At 35.9% G+C, this 21,993-nt stretch overlaps 2 protein-coding genes and 1 long non-coding RNA gene across 3 annotated transcripts; 1 reads left to right on the forward strand and 2 right to left on the reverse strand.

Moving 5' to 3' along the window:
* The first annotated feature begins 818 nt into the window (after positions 1-818).
* On the forward strand, positions 819-8,482 carry LOC132064481 (uncharacterized). Its single transcript, XM_059457474.1, has 12 exons — positions 819-876; positions 1,338-1,484; positions 1,810-1,983; positions 2,425-2,507; positions 2,628-2,826; positions 3,615-3,736; positions 4,357-4,423; positions 5,425-5,475; positions 6,349-6,401; positions 6,552-6,762; positions 6,982-7,152; positions 8,051-8,482. The coding sequence occupies exons 1-12, from the start codon at positions 823-825 to the stop codon at positions 8,111-8,113; spliced, it is 1,395 nt and encodes a 464-aa protein (XP_059313457.1). The 5' UTR covers positions 819-822; the 3' UTR covers positions 8,114-8,482.
* Positions 1,841-2,233, reverse strand: LOC132064482 (uncharacterized). The gene is made up of 2 exons (XR_009416560.1): positions 2,056-2,233; positions 1,841-2,014 (listed from the first exon to the last, which is right to left on the reverse strand). It is a non-coding gene; the product is annotated as an uncharacterized LOC132064482 (long non-coding RNA).
* A 302-nt stretch (positions 8,483-8,784) lies between the features above and the next one.
* Positions 8,785-20,847, reverse strand: LOC132064487 (dynamin-2A-like). Its single transcript, XM_059457478.1, has 22 exons — positions 20,557-20,847; positions 19,547-19,597; positions 19,298-19,418; positions 19,075-19,164; positions 18,563-18,624; positions 18,362-18,476; positions 17,875-18,217; positions 17,435-17,582; positions 16,822-16,923; positions 16,595-16,714; positions 15,568-15,651; positions 15,361-15,488; positions 15,022-15,106; positions 14,710-14,848; positions 14,175-14,251; positions 13,024-13,080; positions 11,805-11,952; positions 11,564-11,715; positions 11,139-11,252; positions 10,996-11,063; positions 10,549-10,721; positions 8,785-9,490 (listed from the first exon to the last, which is right to left on the reverse strand). The coding sequence occupies exons 1-22, from the start codon at positions 20,701-20,703 to the stop codon at positions 9,333-9,335; spliced, it is 2,682 nt and encodes an 893-aa protein (XP_059313461.1). The 5' UTR covers positions 20,704-20,847; the 3' UTR covers positions 8,785-9,332.
* Positions 20,848-21,993: the final 1,146 nt, after the last annotated feature.

Genomic DNA, 21,993 nt, shown 5'->3' on the forward strand with positions numbered 1-21,993 from the left:
GAAGATGAAGAGAGGTCATCAAAGGGATCAATAGTTTTCCTCAGTCTTCTTGTCTGTGATGGGGAATGCATTCCGGTGCGATGTCTCCGGTTTAGACACCAGTCGCCAACCTTCCACTTTAAGGTGTGAAACCTGCTAGAGCTCGTGATTCAAAAACACAATTTCTTTAATATGGGAGTTTAATTTTATTTTTAAACCAATAAAGAAAATGTTTTTTCACAATAAAACGAGACCCCACTTGTTTAATTTCAGAGAAGTTTTAACAAAATCGAACAAGAATTGGTATATAACAAAGTATGAAGAATGTTTCCTCAAGAAGTTCTTTAAACAAAATTTAAAGTGTATCGTATATGGGTTTTTATTTTAAAATTCAATAAAAATAGAGACCTAACGACGAGGTTCATGTTTAAATTCAACATAGACAAAATATTATGATTTCTTAAAAGCTGACCCAAACACCATTAAAACAGAGGCCTTCTTTAATCTTGTTTATTCACTTTCAAAATACATGCATATGGGAAAAAAAAATAGTGATATTTACATGAAACTAGATAATTTTAATTTAATGGTCGTAAATTGATGCAACACATATAATATTAATTAACTAATATTAAGTGTTTAATTTTTATTATGCATCATGCATATATTGATCTGGAATGGAAAAACTAAAAAAATTCTTTCTTTCTCGATAACAGTTGCGCAAAAATCCAAACACCATTATGTTCCTTTGTAGTTGACGTCTGCAACATTTTTGGTGGCTACAATTTCACGCAATAAATAGATAGTAAAACACTTTTAAACCAATAATAACAGTGGGAAGCCATGGCCATTGCTCCTCCTTCACCATTTCTAGGCCATCTCCCTTTCCACCTCAAGGTCTATTCTTCTCTCAAAACTACTTGCTATTGCTATTTACACTTTTTCTGCTTTGAAATTGACTTAATAAAACTGCTACATTCATTAGCAAATATAGTTGGTTCTACTTTGCAAAGTTTAAATAGACTGAGTTCATTCAGAATAGCTTTTGCTTTCATAAATTAGACTTTATTAGAAATTGCTTCATTTAATCAATCAATTTGCTAATATAGTTAGGTTGTACTTTGCAAGCTTAAATAGGTTGAGCTTTTTCTTTCATAAAATTAGAAATTGACTCAGTTTTCACTTTAAAATTGCTTTATTTAATCAATGAATTTGCTAATGGAGTTGGTTCTACTTACATAGTTTAAATAGGTTGAGTTTATTCAGTATAGCTTTGTTTTCATATAATTAGAAAATTCAAGTCCGATTCTTAGTCGTAGAATTATCATATCAATGGATTTTTTCTGATTGTATTGTAGGGGAAATCCTCGTTTGGGCAGTTTACCCACAATTCAGTTTGCTTTTTCAAAGTAAAGGCACTGTTTTGGGGCTCAAGAAGAAGTGTGAAGCCTGCTGAGAAGAACCTGTCACTTGGGGAATTCTCTTTATCAGGTGCAGACTCACAGGTAATTTTTTTTTTTTTTTTTTAATTGTTTGTGTGTGTAGTTGAAACCTACCAGTGATATTATTAAAACAAATCAAGAATACAATGTACAGATATACTGGTATTCTATGTTGCTCGGACTCTTTGAAAATGTCGTCGAGTGCGTGTCGGATCCTCGAAAAGTAGTGAATGTTTGGAGGATCTGACACGGGTGCAGGAGCATTTTTGGAGAGTCCAAGCAACATAGCTAGTATTTATATAGTGTTCCTTTTGAAAGTTATGGTAGCTATACTGATAGTTTCTTCTGATATTACTTCAAATGCTATTAAGTTTATCTTTTGTTTTAGGGGGATAAAGGAACTTGTGAAAAGATATCCATTTCTGTGGTTTCCTCAATCACAGAGGTTTCACCAGAAGAGTGGGATTCGTGCAGTCTTGATGCCACTGGTCGTCAGCAGTTTAATCCCTTTCTCTCACACGGTTTTCTTTCGAGCTTAGAGGAGTCTGGCTCTGCCGTGGAGGTTATCAATTATCACCTTCTACTTGAAAATTCTATGCTTAATGGCTATTTGTTGCATGGTCACGAGCACTACACCTGCCATTGTTTGTCTTTTCTCTCTTTGGCTGTCTTTTTGTGTTTAGTGATGTTTATATACGTAAAATTTGTTTCTGCCTGCCTATGTCAATAATATCTGTTGTGGAGAATATTCTGACTTTTGCTTATTTGTACTGTTTTGTTTATTCTTTCCATATCTTCTAATATCACTGTAGGAATAGCCGCGAGCCTAATTCTCGTTCAATCAACTTATAGAGATCTAGGCATCTAATCATTTTTTTTTTTTTTTTGTGAAGTCTAATCATGTCTTTCTTCTATCCTCTATCTTCATAATCTTTAGTTTATGCTGCCTTCGTCCTTGTTATGACCTCATTTTGATGGAACAAAAGCTTATGTTCTCTCTCAGGGAACTGGCTGGATACCGCAGCACATCATTGCTCAAGATGAAAGTAATAATATTTTAGGTGTTGTTCCTCTCTATCTCAAAAGGTTCAACATCTGCCATGCTATATGTGGACTATGCTTTTCACTTGCTTCTTCTGCTGGATAATTTCTCAACTTTTTGTCATGAACATGCGTTGGCTAATTCCTTCTGATCCAATTTTGCAGTCATTCTTATGGTGAATATGTGTTCGATAATTCTTGGGCAAATGCCTATTATAGTTATGGTTTGAGCTATTATCCAAAGCTGCAATGCTCAGTGCCTTTCACTCCAGTTACTGGCCCGAGGATCTTGGTCCGTAACACGCCACATAGAGATCAGGTCTTTGACATCTTGGTCTCTGCAATGAAAGATTTGGCAGTCAAGGTATGCTTTTCTTCGTGTCCAAACACACTTAATAATACTTTGGATTTTGTAAATTGTTTTTTAACTCGTTTAGTTGTTAATTGTTGCTCGTTGGTTATGGAAGATTCTGCATATTAAAGCCAATGTTTTTGTTATCCTTATTTAACGGAATGTATCATTTCTTTTAGTCTGACTTGATGAAGATTTGTAGGTTCTAAGAAGCCAGAAGATAAATCTGTTCTGTGGAGGAGATCTCTATTGTCTATGTCAAATAACTTGTTTGCGAATTAAGGTTATGAATTTGATAAATCAATTCCCTAAGAAGGAGAACCCTCATGATTAGTGTGATCAAGGGAACGTATATGCATGGCTGACAAAAGTGGAGGCACATGGCATACGACATGCTAAATGTGTTGTTGGGGCGTCATACTTGTAAAATGACCAGTACCATCTTGGTCAAATTGCAGAAATTCTGATAGGGGAATTAAAATCTCCAAAATTCTCATTTGGTTGAAGTTACTTCTTGGGCGACAAAGCTTATGAATGAGCTCCTCTTGTTGCTTTCGTCCTAATATATTTCCTTCTTTTGGCTTCTTGAATTGTAACTACAGTTAAGTTACATAGTTTGATGATACATAAAATAATTCGTGCTAAGTGGTTAGCTTGAGAATCTAGTACATGATTTCATATTTTGCCATGTGGTCCATACCTTTATTAGTAAAAATAACTGTTCTGGACTGCATTAATTAATTTCATATGCCTAAAAGTACTCCATTTTTCTGTATTGTAATGACATTTTACCTTGACAGTTTAATGTTTCATCTCTACATATTACTTTTCCCACTGCAAATGAGTGGCAAAAGTTGGAGGAGAAAGGTTTTCTGCAAAGGATTGGAATGCAATATCATTGGAAAAATCGTAATTATAAAAAGTGAGTATGTAGATCTCCTTCATACTTGAGAAAGTTGCTTTGAAATTTAGAGGAACGAATTTCACATAGTTGTAGCTTGTAGTTTATTCTTTTTCTTCTTCTTGCTTACCATAAGCATCAAGCTGTAGATTCCAAAGGCCTCATCTCCTGGTTGATGTGTGGATGAAGAAGCTTGATGCTTATGATAAGCAAGGACTTATTTGTAATTCGGTTAAATGGGTTCCTACTAGAACTGGTAGTACTTTTATCAAAAATCCATTAAAGGGGGTGGCCTCGCTGTCTTAGAGTTGGAGTAACAACCTTGGGAACCAAGGTTCAATCCGGCACAAGCGACACTATGTGATTTGTTTTCATCTCTCTAGACCTAGCTTGTTCCTGTGCTGGTGAGAGGTAAAAAGGTGCCCAGCGGATTAGTCTAGGTGTGCACAAGCTGGCGAAGACACCACAATTAATCTCCAACAAAAAAAGTCACCAAAGTAATTGAGATTGCTTCATCTGAAGAGCATTACATAGACCTTTACATTTTGTCCACACTTCTATGTGTTCATATTTATCACTACATCATGTTAATGAGTTTTTATTTTGTTTTGATTGTTATAAGTTTGTTCTTGCATATTCAGCTTTGATGAGTTTTTGATGGACATGAAGCAAAGTAAGAGGAAAAACATTCGTCAAGAACGCAAGAAGGTTTGTAGAAGTAGTGCTCTTTTTCCTTGAAAATTGCATGGTCAGTCAATAGCTCTAGAAGGTTTTCAGAAAACACTGTATAAAGAAAAGTATTTGTATCCAAAAGGGAATCTAATTGAACATGCCTTTAGTCACACACATCCATGCAAAACTCAGTATCATAAAACATTTATTTAAAATATAGCAAAGGAGAACAAGTCTGCAAATGACCAGAGGACTTGGTCCTACATCTAGATAATATCCGATCCTACTGGAAACGTGTTTATATGTTTTTTTTCTCAATAATAATTTTAGAAAGTTCACCACATGAGCATTCTCTGGGATGAGGGGTTAGGGCATTTTGTAGGCCCCTTTAGTGGTTTTATCAGTAGTCTAAGCTTGGAGAAAGTAAAAAATAAATGTGGTGTATAGTAATAATTAGACACGCCCTTTTGGTCGCACATGCCCATGTGCGAAACTTGTATCATAGAGCAGTTCGTAAGAATATTTCACATGACAGAGAACACATTTGCAGTACGCGGAATACATTAAGTTCCCTGCTTCAGAAAACCTAATGACTAGAGGATTTTGGTTCTACATCTAAATTATATCCAATCATACTGGGAACATGTTTATATTTACTCTCTTACAATCAAGAACAGATCTTTTAGTGTTGTATAAACAAGGCTTTATTATTGTTTATTTAGTTTTGCCAAATCTGCAGCGTGTCTATATCTACGAGGTAGGGGTAAGGTCTGCATACACTCTACTCTTCCCAAACCCCACTTGTGGGATTCCACTTGACATGTTGTTGTTGTTATTGTTAAATCTGCAGCTTCACTTTATTGGCATGACGGTATTGCTGCAGTGCCATTTTTTCTTCATCCTGTGTTCTTACTTATTTCTATCACATTTAAGATTTTTTCTTAGAGGAGTCTAGTGTTTCCTTATAGCTAAATACATCTTTTACTTCCTCTCTCTTCAAATATGCAAAATACTCATAAGATTTTTTCTTATTTCAGATATCTGCTCAAAATGTGACCATGAAACGCTTAAGAGGATCTGAAATCAAGGTGTGTTTTTGCAGCTTTTGACTTTCCATTTAATTAGTTACTTGAGCATAGGTGACTTTGTTGGGATAGGGTATATTTTTCTCGAGAGTAGTAGCAGTAGTTTATGTATTGTGATACATTGCCTGTCTAATTCTTTACTTATAACAAGGTAAGTAATTATCTTCCTAATTAAGTAGATAGTATCCTAGAATATCATATAGAATAGGCTACAGTGTCAGTTATTTAAAAACAATGAATACATATTGTGAATCTAGAAACATCTTACCATCGGACTATATTGATGTTATTGATCTTCAATGTTAGATAGAAGACAATCTAAGTAGCTTCTCTTTTTAGTATGTGGTGTTCAACTTTATTTTCTAAGCTTAAATAGACTAGTTGTGCAAATACATAAAAAAGAACGGATTAATACTTTTACTAGCCTGATTTATTTATATGTTTATTTGTTTTTTACTTATTCTCCTTGAGCCGGGGGTCTATCAGAAACAAGCCCTCTGGCTCTACCCGTCAAAAGGTAAGGGTAAGGTCTGCGTACACTCTACCCTCCTCAGACCCCACCTGGTGGGATTATACTGGGTATGTTGTTGTTATTCTTTTTTTGGGATAAATGACCTTATTGTGATCATGTCATCTACTAATATCCTTTCCCAAGGATTTAAATATTGTGTGCATATCATTTATCTCTTTCTTTCTGTGTTGGTTTGGTGTAATCCGCAAAACACTTTTTCAATTACATTGTGAACATATGAGGTCCTTTACAGCTGGACTCCCTCCACCCAACATCCCCTAAATTAATTATGATTTTGCAGCTATTATTATGTCCCTGAATAAGATTGAAATTCTCATTTCATGCTTGTCTATTGGTATTGGCAGGCCAGCCATTGGGACACATTTTATAAGTTCTACAGAAATACAACCGATAACAAGTAGGAGTTCTTTTCTTTGGACCATAACTTTTTTCTCTTTACGATGCTATTTTAACTAAACTTTAGTTAGCTATATTATTCTACTTAGTGTACTTTACAGCTGTATTTCAGTAACTGCATTATCTAAATCTGTGTTCTCTGTCTCTTTAGGTGGGGTACTGCTTATTTAACGAGAGATTTTTTTCATCGTATGGGTGCAAAGATGGGTGACAATGCACTGCTTGTTGTTGCGGAAGAAGGTGATGAGCTTGTAGCTGCAGCCCTTAATCTTATTGGAGGAGATACCTTGTATGGACGACTATGGGGATGTCTCCCAGGAGCCTACTATGCGAATTTGCACTTTGAAGCATGCTACTACCAGGTATTTTAAACCTACAATTAAAAAAATATAAAAGAATGCAGGTTTTCTTGACTTATGACAACAGTGTTCACAGATATATCTACTTGTGTTTTTCACCATGTAGACTCGTATTTTTCAAGAATTAGCCTCTAGTGGTTCAGAAGTAAAACAGGCTCCTCTGAGTCTTCAGTGTTTCCTGCTGGAAAATTGATATCTAAGTTCCCTTGATCTGTTTTTCAGGCCATAGACGCGGCGATTGAACTTAATCTTAGCACAGTAGAGGCTGGTGCTCAGGGTGAACACAAAATTCAAAGGGGATATATGCCAGTGACTACTTACAGCTGTCACTATGTTCTAGATGAGGATTTTAATCGAATCATTGATGATTTCTTGGTACGAGAAACTGCCCAGGTGATTATTCTTCCCAATGAAAAGCCTTTCGCATGACTGTTGCCTTTTTCTAGGATGTTTCTTTGCTCAAAGGAAAGTTAAAAAACGAAAAACTTAATTCTTCCCATAATAGGTAAAGGAGACATTTTATGAGCAGAAGCACCTAAACGACGAGGTCCTAAGGTTGTCTTGAACTTAGAAAAATGAAACTGTAGAGCTCTTATAAGACTTCTTTACCCAATCGAATACCAGGAAGCCTGGAAGCCACATTCTCAGTGTCATTGTAATTTCCTGTCCTTTTAAGCCAGTAGGTTCTAGATATTCTGACCAGTTTGTAACCTCATTTTATGCTTTGTTACCATAACTTGGGGACAAGGTATCATCCAGATAAATCTGCTAAGGTTGGATTTGAAGGACTACATAAAAAGTTGTCTGCTGTAGTCCCAACACACTGAAAACTCTCTATCGGGATATGAGTAGAAATCAATTATAAAACCACTACGTTATTGTGGTTGACGGGTAACAACAATATGGCGGTCAATATGTTTTTTTGTGGGTAACTCCTATAATTAGTTTTTTTCTTCCCTTAGTCATATAGCCCTGGAAATAAATCAGATGAAAGAGGTCTAACAACAGACTTCTATGGGCTCTCTTTAATGGACTCTTCCCATCACTCTGAACAAGTTTGTTTTGTTGTGTTTCTTTCCCTCCAAAATCCTCCAGCTGTAGCTTAGTTTAGATTGTTATACAAAAATCTCTACATAATCGGTTAAGCAAAATATTTGTGTTGATGAAATAAAGGTGTTAAGTTGCTTTTGCAAGATTATCTTCAAATTTCGGAAAATGGAATCGCATCAATATGGATACTGCAGCTTTGAGGAGCTTTTACTGATGTCTGTCTGCTTGCATTTTCCTACAGGTTAAACTTGTTATGAAACTATTACAGGATTCTGGTCCCTTCAAGGAGGATATATTGAATTGATTAAGGTGTTTAGCATCCGAATTTATATATGGCCAGCTGTTCCCTGTTGAAAGCTTCTTATATTTCACCAATCAAAGTGGCATCTTCTGTTGGCTGTGCTAGCAGTCAATTTTAAAAGCATCCAACCATGTTTTCTGGGAAAATGGCATTTAGTCTTCTATTTAAAGCATTAATCAGGACAGATGAGATTATTTCAAGCTGTTTCCGCAGTTTATTCACAATATTAAAAAAATTAAACTTGGAAAAACTGTAAATATCGAACCAGAATGCAGTAAGAATCTTTGCCATGTACAGAAAACTGATCAATGTTCTTCTTGTATAGAAATCATTATCTTCAATACGTATTCACAATATTGTCCTTAGACCTTAGTCATGCACTTATCATAATTTTTTATTATCATTTATCTTGTTTTCGCATATAAGCAAGGAATTATTGCCGTATTGATTTCTGGAAAGGAAAGTACTAGAGAGATGACAACACGTTTTAAGGTTAATTTAAGTCATATTAAATTATTAGTCTATGGGAATATCTTTGTATGCACCTCAAATGAAAGAGAATTTTATGTTTAATGGAAACAAGTAGTGCTATATTCCACCCCGCAAAACCTGAACTCGAGACAAAGAGATGAAATGATCCAGCACAGCAGGAACAAGTTGCAAGCGCTCAAAACTCGGGTAAATGATTTTTAAAAAAATACGAGGGGAAGAATGTAATGATTCAATTATAGAACTGTGACAAAAAGAATTACTACAAAACTTTTGTCTTGGAGTTTGATGGAAAGTTTAAGCTAAAGGTCAAACCTAAGGATGCAACTGCAATCTTAAAGCATCAAATTAGATTATAAAGCAAGGTATCAACTACGATAGAAGTGTTTCACCAACTTCACTAAGCAATCTCGTCAAAATTTAAGTCCAGTTAAAGCTCAACCAACACTAGAGACAGCCACCCACCCCGACAAAATTATACATGAAGGTTGTCCTGAAATTCCGAACAATGGAACCAATATGTAGCGCCAGGGTTAGGATCCAGTAGCAACTCGAAAACTTTTTCTTCGTCCGTGAATGAAGGCCACTGGACCAATAGCTAAAATATTACCTAAAATATGGAAGCTATGTATACAAAGATCTCGTGACAAAATCCGAGCACATCAAGAGCCCAAGAAGAGAGCAGAAACCAAAACCTCCTCAGCTGCCAAGAATATGAATCAAATGCCTAGGATCATCTATATCCAGAACCAGGAGGTGCAGGTGGCAGCCGGCTAGGTGTACGACGACTTCTAGACCCTGCATCATCATTTTGAGCGCCATTTGGAGCACCATCAAATGCAGATCTCCAGTCATCAACTGATGACCGTCCGCCAGATCTTGGGCCGCTTTCTGCAGATTCCAATATAATCCCCAATTATAACTTAAAAAGAAGCACGATGCATCAAGGATAAATAGAATATTGGTGATAAACTAACTTTGTAGAAAGCCCTTCGCATAAACATATGAACTTGGAGAAAGAGGATGAATTGAAGATTGAAGCATAGTGGTCTACAACGTTCAATTGTCAGCATTGATTAATACAAGGTTCGCAAACAATAATTCATGCTCTAACTGCTATTTCAGCTCTCTCTTATGCTGTTAATTCATTTACAAGTTTGCAGATTAGGGGCATGGTGTAGAGTGATGCTTCTACCATGTTATGTTTTCACACCATAAAGAGTCTAAAATCTTAATACTTCATTGCATCTACTTCATTTGTTATTTAAAGGCCCACAAAATTGGAAGTCAGCTACAACCTTACTTGAACAGGATCTATTGTACAGGCTCATACCACTTTCTTGAGTTCTAAGTGTGACACCCTTCTTTTCATTGTCAAAAAATAAAAAATATTAGAAGTCAGCTACGTCAGCTTGTGGTATTAGACTAAGGTTTGTGTCCCAGGTTCACTAGACCTATCTTTTACTGAATTGTGGTCCTGTGGAACTTAAATAACATCTTTCTAGGGGATACTTAATCATATACTTAATTTTATCATGGCTTACTCAAGTTTCTAAGGGCAAGTGTTGGCCACTTCCAATCCGTGTAACTTCAGCAAATATCCTACTAGGTAAATACACTCTAACTCATGGTCTAGGCATCGATATCCAATATAGTTCACCAGACGGCACATTTTTGGAATTCTATTAGTTCTTTCTATTTTGCATCATCAATACTAAGTTGTCGTATTCAAAAGCAGTCATTTCAACTCATGAGCATACATGTGCTAGGTCATGCTGAATTACACATTAGAGGAATCCATTTTTCATTTTATTTTCATGGAGGCCGTATTATACCACAAGAGTTCGTTTTGATACTTTGAGATGGCAACATATTAACATGCTGGAAAGCAGTCAAGGAATTGAAGATTAAGGCTTCAAGTAAAAGCTATCAAAGGGTTTGCCAAATACCAGCTCCATCACTATCTGAGTAGCTAGACACAGCAGCTGCTCGGTTATCATGAACACTGAGCTGCTGAGTGACCTTAGCAAGAAGAGAGGATTGTTTCTGCCAGTGCTCCCTCTTACGCTTCACATTATGGTCTTCCAGAAGTAGCTCTTCAATCTTTGCTCTACTTTGTGCGCTACAGTCCAAATTTTGATACACGGGTGCAGTCAGAAGATACTAAGAAAGAAGCAAAGATGATAAACAATAAAGATAGTTTTGTTAAGACAAACGAGGCTGTATGCACAACAATTTCATGTGCCATAGATATTCTGGGTTGATCAGTTTCGCGTAAAGTAAAATTTGTGAGATTGGTTTCTTATATGAAAAAAAAATCCTCAGCATACGTATGCGGTGAAAATCAGATCTCCTAGTATCCACGATTCCTGAAAGGAAATACAGCTGCTGCTAACCTGACAGAACTGTACAACTTATTAAGCATATCTTCTCTGGCCTTCTCTACTTGGCAAAGAACAACTGCCTGAAAACAGGTAACCAAAGTTAAACAGAGTATGGAGAACAAAACTGCAGGGAATAACGATGACACTAAACTGACCTTCGGTACATTAGCAGCTAGACTGTTGAGAACAGCTTCAACATAACCACGTACTTCTTGAGCCATCCATCGAAGTTCTTCTTCTGGATCTGCAGGTTTCCTAGTCATCGTGTCCTAAATAGCAAAAGATCCAAGTATTTTCCATGTTAAATATTTGAAAACAGAGATTATGGAAAGAGAATATTCCATAAAAAGATGGTGTACAAATTAAATGATCTCAAATCAAGTCAAAATTTGAAGAGATTCTTTAAAGTTAAGATAAGAAGAATACTCCTGGCACTAAAAAGCTTTGTGCAGTAAAACATTTGAAAACAATGGTAGTAATCTGGTAAAGTAAACAGAAGAAATTGTTTCTGATGAAGTAAACTGAAGGAACATTTATAGGCAGTATCTGAGTCTTCAACAAACTGTATTTTGCTACTTACAAGTGACCCCTCTGATGAACTTTGCTTCATAGGTTGACTAGAATCAGCAGCAATAACTTGACCACCTTTAGAACTTATGACAGTTTTAAATTTGTTTAACCACTCAGTCTTCTCAGCCAAAGTTTCTGCCTTAAAAAGAACAGAACTTTGGGCTGCAATACAGAAAATTTGGTTTTAAAAAGAATGAAAGAAGGAACCATATAATTCCCTTGCAGAAAAAGTATGTAGGAATGTGCACCACCTTTAAGAATAGTCTTGTATTGAACCCTGCTTGTTAATTTGAACACGAGACTAGGTCCTTTTCCTCCATCAGGCCCAGTTGCCTTTTTATCTTTTAAACTTTTTGATGGTGCTTCGTCTTCTTCAGAAACCTCTTCAAGGTTACATTCCTGAAAGTTCCGTATAGTATGTTACATGATAGGCTAAGGGCAAAACATATCCACAAGATGAACGTTATAGAAATACAAACATTTAAAGTGGATGTTCAGCCAGTCAGTCGTACAAGATTAGACAAGATTACAAAGGATCATATTCAGATGAAGATGCAAGCAGCACATACAAGAAGATCAGATTTTTGGCCATATCCAACGTAAATCTCAATATGAGTTGGTCCATAGGTGCAAAACTGTGATAATTGAAAGGTGCTAAATAGGGATGAGGTAGACCTACAATCACACTGAAGGAAATTGTTTCAAGAGATCTACAATCTCTCAAAATGGATTTAGTTACAAGCAAATAAAATGGAAGCAAAAAGATCCATATAAGTTTTACCATATACGTGAAATGAAGGCTTAATTGTTGGTAATGAGGATGAGTATGAGATTTAGAGAACTTCTAGTTCAAAAATCGCCACTGTCAGCGAAATATTTTCACACGCTTGCACCAAGAAAACGAGTTGATGCTAAGCGGATGCAAAAGCTAAATGTTACTCCTATAGCTCTAGAGATGGCTCATCTCATTTTCTTGACTTTGATATGTCATGTGACTCTTCCAATAGTTGATTTGCACATGATGTGGTTCCTATATCGAACACAACCCTACAATCTGATGCGCAAAAACCTCCGTAAGTGTTTTTTTTTCTGACAACTTAAAGACAACCTTTTCTGGGCCATAAGAGAGCATGGCAAGAATAAACTATCCTTCAATGATGTACACAACCATGAAGCATAACATGCCAAGCAGTTAGACCAAGAGCTGTGTTATATGTATTGGTAGTTTGTTAACTTTAAAACAGCTGAAAAACATTTTGGCATTTAAATACCTCCAATTAAGGCAGACCACCAGATTGTCAAGGCTTACCCAGAAATATTGGCAGAGTAACAATTGGAATAAATGAAATGAACTCACAGAAGGCTTTTCTAATAAATCTAGAAGAACAACGTGCAAAATACTTATCGAAAATTGAATGTTAAATATCAAAAGAACTTAGATCTCAAAAACAACAATCAGCATTTTAATACCTCCAAAGTAATTACACCATGGAAGTGCCGTTCTTCTTGCTTCTTGGTATATCCAAGCTGCAAAAGCATAACTAAAATCTATGAAACAGTTGCACAAACTAATTGGTATGATATCTCATATATATTTTGCTAGAATGTTTTTACTTTTGATTTCCTTGATGAGGCACAAATAACCAAATAATATCAAGACTTATATATAAATACTACTTATAGCGATGATATGGCCTTAGCAACCATCTATATACATCCTAATAATGAGTGAAAAAGGGTGAAAAGCCAGCAAAAAGTAGAGAAAAGCTATAATCACTTTATTGTTAACTTCACCCTGCTCTAAAGAAAAAATAAATCTTAACTATTCGAGAAAAAATAAAAAATGTTCCAATATACCACATACGTCAACCCCTAGAACTATTTTTTCATTCTCCCTTCTGCCCCACCACCCCCCCCCCCCGCCCCAACCCACCCCACACACAGAGATATATATATTGTACAGGTCTCTATACTACTAGTGGGAACTCAATTTTAGCTTTTTTCTTTTTTAGGGGGGACAAATCTCATGTACAAGAAATATATAAGGTGACCAACATGGAGAACAATATTAAGTCATATTATATTGATCTATTACCGGTAGTACACAGGTTTATTAGTGCCCAAAGAAAGGGTCCAAGTAAAGGTTCCAGTTTTTGTCTGTTCGCACTCTTATTGCACAGATAGTGCCCTACTTGGGGACGGTTTGTCTTCCAAATTCTTCCAATTGAAGTTTGGCTTTGGACATATAAGTTCTTCTAGGTTTTTGAACAAACAGTTTATGAATTTTGAATATTAGGAAAACTAGAAAGATGTATAAAGAGAAAAGAAAAACTTCGAAAAAGCAGACTTTCAATTTAAATAGGCCCAAATACAGGTGAAGAGAAACTAATTTGGAATTTCATTGGTAGTATCAAAATACAGAAACATATTATCATTTTGTTTGGAATACAAGTAGTAACCCTACCATGAGCTGTTGCTTCATGAGCTGTTGACTCAGTTATTGTTCTCAAAATAAATGGTAACTCCTACATTTAATTCTAACAGGAAATACTAATGATCACATACATATAGTTAGATCCCATAAAGCATGTTAGCATGGCTTAAAAAGCTACAACGCTGACCTTTCCAGTCTTCTCATTTAAAACAAACCATCGTTTGCTCCATCCACTTTTTTTATCACTTTTCTTTAGCAGAAACCCTGCATGTACAGGAAAGGTATGTGTAAGAACAAACAAAGCTAGCACTTCGGTACAATAAGAACTCCAAATAAGACAACTGGGAACCATGTTACAGTTTAAGGGTCCAGATAATCGCATCAGCTTGGAGGAATGTATGTGACTATAAATTCTCACTGCAAGCAAAAAGACTAATCCAGAATGGCATATAAATTCCTAATAAAACCACCTAAAGCATTTTTTTTTAAAGTTCTGTACTTTTTGATATCTTTTAATGAGTGTCTAAGGTCAAGAATCATCAAAAGTTAGTGTGAAATATTCTCAGTGAAAATGCTATTGTGGAAAGTCAAAAGAATTGTTAGGAATGCCATGTAGATATTATTAATGGCTATGTCTTAAGTATTAGGAATTTCAGGAATTAAGTAGTTCTCTTATTTCATGTACTTCAGTATAAGATTTTATTTCTGTAAGCAGCAAGCACCTGCTGTTATCTCCCCATCGGGTCCTGCAGTCTTCAAGACTGGTCCTTCTTGTGAATCCTTATCTTGCTGACCTGATTTATCCTTCCCTGACTTTGAGTTTCCACCACTTTGTTCCCCTCCAGACTGGGAACTGGTTGCCTATATTGAAAAGTTGTTGCAATTAGGAGAGCTTTTCTACTCACTATAACCATGGAAGGAAGAAAAAAAAAAAAAAAATGAGAAAATCCAAGTAGTTCCAAAGCTCCAGAACAGGAGGAAGGTAAAGAACTCAAGCAATCAGTACTCTGTACTCATTGGAAAGACTGGCCTACCCTATTCAACATGGATTGCTCTGCCTCCGCTGCCTTTTTGGAGGATTGGTTCTTCAGGCCGTCGTCACGCCGCTGCCTATCCATCCTGGAGAAACCAAAGATGTACCGTTCACCAAACAGCAAAGAGCAAAAAGTAAAGGACAGAAATATCAGAGAAACATGCATCTCCCAGTAATATTTGTATCACATTCTGATAAGCCTTTTGGAAATATAATTATTAGACATTTTGACATAAACGTGGTTATTGCTGTAATCGAGGTAACAGAAGAAATACAAACCAAAATGTGATAACAATATATCGGAAAGAGACCAATGGAAGGAGCTAGATTATGAGCATACCGCCTTTGCACCAAACGGATAAAGTGCTGTGGGGGAACATACACCCTCTCCATGTCAACAAGGGCAATGACCATATTCTTTGCTTCAGCTCTAAAACCATCAAGAGCAGTAGTCGCAATTGCAATTACCTAAGATGAATTATTTCCATAAGAAGCCAAGAAAATCACAAGATTCAACTTGTAAATTACAGATCCACATAATGGTCACCTCTTGCTTAAAAGGAGGATATTTTCCAAGACCTGGTGTTGAATTAGCAGCTTTTGCGACAATATCGACAAGTACTCGGTGCACCTACCAAAATTTCTAAAGTGACTTAGACTGTAGAAAGAGGAACATACAGAGGGAAATTGAACGGATCGTTGGAGAAATGTTCAAGCAAGCATAATTCTTACTAATTGTCTCTGGCATAGATAAATGTTGCAATCAACTTGGGTTCATTTTATATGAGAGTATTGCCAAAGGCCAGCCAAGCTATTGAAAGGAGAAGAACAAAAACAAAATGCTTCTGCAAGACAATTGTATAGTGCCAAAATTGCATAATTTCTTATTAACATGACTGTCTCAAGATAAAAGTTGTGGGATTTCACTGGTATGTTGTTGTTGTCGTCGTCTCAGGATAAATGTTGCCAATTAACTTGGGGGCATTAGAGTATTGCCAAAGGCCAGCCAAGCTATTGAAAGGAGAAAAATGAGAAAAAAATGCTTCTGCAAGACAATTGTATATTGCCAAAAATTGCTTAATTTGTGATTAACACAGTTGATATGAGTAAATTAGTACTACCCAAGAAATCACTTAATGAAACAATGAAAGGGTATTAAAAGGCTGGAGGCAAAGACTGTGAAAAGGTCCTACTAACCACAACCGTTGTCTTAGTATCATGTTTATAGGAGCTACGATCATGAAATTAGAAATTTTCATTTTTTTTGGTTAACCAAATAATTGATATCCACGTGCAAATGAACTAAAAAGATCATAAAGGAAAGGGGAAAAAACATGAGGTGTTTCATGCGGCCAGGAAAAAGACATAAAAGTTGCAAAAATATTTTCTACATCTTTTCCCTTTTGGTGGTTGTCAAGAACAGCGAAAGTGACAACAGCTACAACAACTATTATGCCTCAATCCGAAATTAGTTGGGAAGAGGGGGATCGTGAGATACATGAAAACTACTGAATCACTCAAGCAAAAACAAACAACTGTCTTGATTAAAGCAGATAATATTGAATAGGGATCACCTCTTCGACACAAAGTGTTGAAGGTTCTTTAGCCAACTCCAATACACCCTTTATTAAAGACCTTAAACCTTTCTCAGGAGAAATAAGGTAAGGTTGATAGCCATCTGCTTCTAGCACAACCTTCAACCAACATGAAAGGATCACTAGAAAAAAATGAAGAAGAAGGAAGTATTCATTAAAGAAGGAATATGCACTTGACTGAAGCCATGATGGAGTAAGAAATATACCCTCTTCACATTTTTTAACTCAAAGTGTCTATCCAAAGGAAGCTGCTTAATCCTATCAGGGAATTTGCCTTCAAAACTTGCAATTACTTTCCAACCACCACCCTATAGATTTAGCATACATGCAGTAAGTATATAGCCAAAGAAATTACACTTTTAACCAAAATAACAACTAACGTAACACATGGTTCTGTATACCAATCACGGATCCCAATTGCCAGAGGGCCCTTTAGGTTAACATTATAAAAGAAAAACTGAAAACTGAAACTTGATACATGAATTCTCTTTTGATAGATGAATGTGGCTACACCATGCACTGAATCTGGACATATTTTGACACTCTCTTGGTGTGCCATCAAACAAAATACTTTTGATGTATTAGAAAAAAGGTTTCCCACCGGCTTGTCTATAAACATATACTAACAAGAAGGAAAAAACAAATAAAGATAGTATTCACTTCCAGTAACACATAGCTTGATTTCTCAGAGGACAATTCACTTTTAAATTGGACAAACTGTTTTGACAGAAACTTTAAGCAACACGTTAGCAGTATCATGATTACAAACTTTAAAAGGAGTAATTTGGCTTTCATTCTTTTTCCTACTCCAAGACTCACCTCTCCAGTTGTAAGATGTTCGAGAAACTTATCCTCGAACTCACGACAAAGCTCAAGGGCTAAAGCTTTTGTACCTTCAGCACTATTAACCATTTGTTCGCCAAACTTTACCAGTTCATCCTTTACTGCTTGAGATTTTCCCTGGAGCCTGCAGGAATTATAAAGCGAGGATTAAATCGTGTGTCCTTACAAGTAGACAATGCAAAAAAAAAAATAGATAAAGGCAAGAAGATGGAGACTACAAACTCAAATATACTATACAACAATGAGCAAGCTGTTGCAACTTTTACATAATTTTTGGAGGCCAAAGTATGTAAAAAAGAAATCACCAAAGCATGCTTAGCAAACTAAATTGAAAAAAACTGAAACATTTGTATTGAAACTAATTTTACCAAATGTAAATCAAGAACGAGAAATCAAACAATGGAATAGGCCATCACCCTGAGAGTAGATTTGGAAGTCTGACTTTCATTCGGTTACGGATCTGTTGAGCAAGGGTCTCCACTAATGCTAGCCTACCAAGCTTGCTTTGAGGAGCCTTTGTTAATATTGATTTAAGACCTTCACTCTCAGCACGCCACGCAGTTTCTAACGAATTGTCATTGCCTACACTTCCCGACTGGGCTGAGGCTATAGAAACAGATTGACCAATCAAAGCAACCCATGGTATATCGGATGTGCTTGGTGGTCCCTGGTTTAGCAAAAGAGCCTGGATAGCTGCAAGAACTTTTGGATCTGAAGCTGCTTGATCTACCTTGCTAATAATACCTATAGTTCTAGTACCTGAAGCATTAGAGAAATATGCTTTGAGTGATCATGAGATAGGGAGAAATGAAGAAAATTTGCTGTGAAATACATATTTACTCGGAAATGTTTTATTTCTTTGAAACAAATAATTGAGGCACAAAATTTGATAGTACAACTCACATTCTCCATCATGCTCCTTCACAAGTCTAAGTGCTTTATATGTGGAAATTTCTGGTGCTAGAGCAGCAGGAATAACAACTAGTAATATGGCATCGCTGCGTGCAACATATGTACTCTGTAAGCAAAAAATAACAGCCTTTAAACTCTTATAAGAAAAGAAATTTCATTCATGGATTCCATGATGGGCAATCTCGCACTAACCAATGCATCATCAAGATGTCCCTTATCCACTCCAGGTAGATCAACCAACTTCAATGGAGGAGCTGTACAGCAAGGAAAAACAGAAGGCAGTTGAAACAGAAAATTTTGCCACAAAAACAACAAAGAAAAGTAGAAAACTATCTGCTCATGCAATTTGGACAGAGAACATCAGTAAAACAGAATCCAAATTTCAGATCCAACATCAAATAAACAATCAACATAGGGCAAAACAAAGAGAATTTAAAAAGATTTTTTTTCCATTGCAATTAAGGTGCAGAGCAAAACTAGTATATCTCCAGGTACTATACCAAAGTTCAGCTAAATCCAAAGACAAGTATCAGCAGAAGAATCAAGGATTGAAAACTCCAATAGGAAAAATAATGTCAACCAATAATGGAGTTGGTATCCTTCTAAATGTGTTCAATACTACTACCAGATTAACACGGAAAACACAAAGCGAAAACATCCACACCACTCCTAAACTTAGCTGTAAACATCAATCTAAGACACACCTGTACTAGTTCGAAGCTTCAAATATATCTCGTCTCGGCTCTTGCTTGAGATCTTGCTTAGTCTATCCTGTAAAGAATGGCGAAGAGCACCTTTTGTTGGGCCAAAGAGTGAACAAGTATAATCAGAGTATGACCTATTTATAAGCCTTTGGTGAAAATAGATTCAAAGAGAATTGTACTATAATATGAAAAAAGGATATTGCAGCTTGGTAAAAGGCCTTACTTGCAGAGACTTGTTGGGATTTACTGTCGATTTGCAAGATAATTGACTTGCTGCTTAAGGAACTATCCTTTTTAAGTTCAATGCATATAGGAGCACGAGTAGCACCTCCTTCACCAGTTGGCTGGCCAAATCAAGGTAAAAAAAAGTATGGAAACATGAACAGAGAGTTGCAGCAATGTCTTATCGTATGAATCTATTTGTACCTTAGACATTACAGTTAAAATAAAATTTTAAGTAGAAGAAACTAACCAAAGCAGGATGTCCTATAAGACTGTTCAATACAGCTGATTTACCAGCACCCTGAGAAATTGTCAAAGATTAGATATATTATCCATGCAGTAACCAGAAGTGAATGAAGAATTAAACTGAAGATTCTTTTCACAACATCGGGAACAATTCAGCAATCATGCTATAAATATTTAGTTTGTATACAAAATTCAAACTCATTTTGGAACCAAATGGAGTGTGTGCGCTTTTGTTGTGGGGGGGGGGGGGGGGGGGGGAGATGGGTATTGTGAACAATTGAAGCCATTGTTAAATAACTTTGTATGTCTGTGACTTTATCAAGAAATAAAATCTATGTGTATCTTTTGTTAAACTTAAAGGACAAAAGTTACCTAAGTTGAGCTCTTTAAAAGGACAAAGGCTCACAAATTTATTGGACAATCATTTATACTTGTTATTGCCAGCTAGTTATGCAACTGCTTGTTCCACGAGCAGGTGAGAGCAAATACTACAACAGCAACGACATACCCAACAGTAATCCCACAAAGAGGCCCTGAGGACAGATGTGACGCGACCTTACCCCTACCTTTTGTGAGGTAGAGAGGCTGTCCCCGGTAGACCGTCGGCACAACGACACATAACCAAAACAGGCTAGAAAGAAAAAAAAAAAAAAATATCGGCAGCAAATGAAGCAACAGATAACAATAAAAAAACTAAGTAAACAATACTACTATATAAGGACTAAATAGTAATACTACTAATAAGGAGAAGAGGAGACTAGCCCCCTGTCTCTCCCACATAAAGGTGCTACAACACTCAGCAAATACTATAAACCACATATAGAATGTTGCCATTCCTCGGTACGCGAAAAAAGCTCATATTTACATCAAATTGACAAATACATATCCTTTGACAGAAAAATACGCACGTAGTACTTCCAAATTCCCATACAAAGTTGCATTGCATTGCATTTAGGAAAAAATAACATAACACAGATCACAGAATATAGCAAAGCAATCACAAATCAAACTTACAGTATTTCCAAGCGCTACTACATTAAGGAACGTTGAAGGCCGTTTATTAGACGAAGCCGCCACGTCATCAATATCTTCATCGGCTAACAATGCAGCCGCTTGCCTCATCGCATCGCCGAGCTGCTCCAATTCCTCAATCGCCTCCATTGATCCAAATCAAACAATAACCAAAACTACACCGTTTAACAATCAGATCACTCGTACACCAATAAATTCCTACATTACATGCATAAATACATTTGTAATTTTTTTTTTTTTATCTCCTTCGAGTAATAAGATCACTGAAATTGCACAGAATGCAGTTACAAATTACGAATAACTATCTCAAAATTTGTTGAATTTAGAGCTGGTTGATGGAAGTTATTGACGGCGATGCAGGGATAGTTCGTTGTTGGAGATTTAACAGATACCGAAAACGGCGATAATGGAAATGCATTCTCTGATTTGGTATTCGGTTTTTATTACTATTATTTTGTGAAAAGGATTTTTATTTTTTCTTAGAATTTGATTTGATCGTTGGACTGTCATATGGGCAGTTACTACAAATTAAATATCAACCGACTAATATGCGCCTTTACGTAAGGGGGGAACACCACCTGCATTTTGCTTTTACGATTAATTACGATGAGCCCTATCTACTTTTGAAATTACACTAATTGGCCATCCAGAATTCCAATTGTATTTTCCTGCAAACATGCAATACTCCCTCCGTCCCATATTACTTGTCTACTTTCCTACGTCCTTTAAGAAATTATAAATAAAAGTGTACTTGTACAACATTACCCTTGTCTCTCTCCAATAAATTATATTCTAATCAATATTGATTACTTTAAAAAACAGTTAATCTTAAGGTCAAAATAGGAAAACTTTAATTAATTCTATCTTAGTTTTGTAAATGGACAAGTATTTTGGGAGTGATATTTTTAGTGTTGTGGACAACTAATATGGGACGGAGGGAGTAAGTGCTTCTGAAAATTAGAAATGTTCAATTTTTATCATCTTAGGAATTCAAGACAAAAATTAACAAGTGTTTCCAACTATGTCCTTAGCATTAAAGAAGTAGTCATGTTTAATATTGCTCAATTTTAAAAAAAAAAAAAAAATCTAATAAATATGGGTGATTTAGTAAACTCTACATTGTATGTATTAATTTCTTAATGGGCGTGATTTTTACTAAGATGACATTTATTTTTGGGGCGGAGGGAGTATATTCTTGTAGGATTAATATGAAGATTTGAGACCCAACTGACTCAAGGTGGTGTTGAGTCATTTGGATATCATTACTAATTCGAACTCGTAGTATTGTGATACAAATGCATTATGTGATTTTTGTATTGTTCATTGGGATATCATTGCTAATTTTTGTTCTTTTCACACTAACATGCTACTATACTATTTTTCTTTCTTTATGCTTTTATTTCCAGCAATCACTACTGA

This window comes from Lycium ferocissimum, chromosome 7, assembly GCF_029784015.1.
Source record: "Lycium ferocissimum isolate CSIRO_LF1 chromosome 7, AGI_CSIRO_Lferr_CH_V1, whole genome shotgun sequence".
Lineage (NCBI taxonomy): Eukaryota > Viridiplantae > Streptophyta > Magnoliopsida > Solanales > Solanaceae > Lycium > Lycium ferocissimum.

Bases quoted from the DNA above. Each gene is read 5' to 3' on its own strand.
- LOC132064481 (XM_059457474.1), top strand. From the start codon at position 823: ATGGCCATTGCTCCTCCTTCACCATTTCTAGGCCATCTCCCTTTCCAC. The intron at 1,485-1,809 runs GTAATTTTTTTT...CTTTTGTTTTAG, and splicing joins TATCAGGTGCAGACTCACAG to GGGGATAAAGGAACTTGTGA. The intron at 6,763-6,981 runs GTATTTTAAACC...TCTGTTTTTCAG, and splicing joins TTGAAGCATGCTACTACCAG to GCCATAGACGCGGCGATTGA.
- LOC132064487 (XM_059457478.1), bottom strand. From the start codon at position 20,703: ATGGAGGCGATTGAGGAATTGGAGCAGCTCGGCGATGCGATGAGGCAA. The intron at 15,489-15,567 runs GTGACCATTATG...AATTCATCTTAG, and splicing joins ATCCTCCTTTTAAGCAAGAG to GTAATTGCAATTGCGACTAC. The intron at 13,081-14,174 runs GTCAGCGTTGTA...ATGCTTTTGCAG, and splicing joins TAAATGAGAAGACTGGAAAG to CTTGGATATACCAAGAAGCA.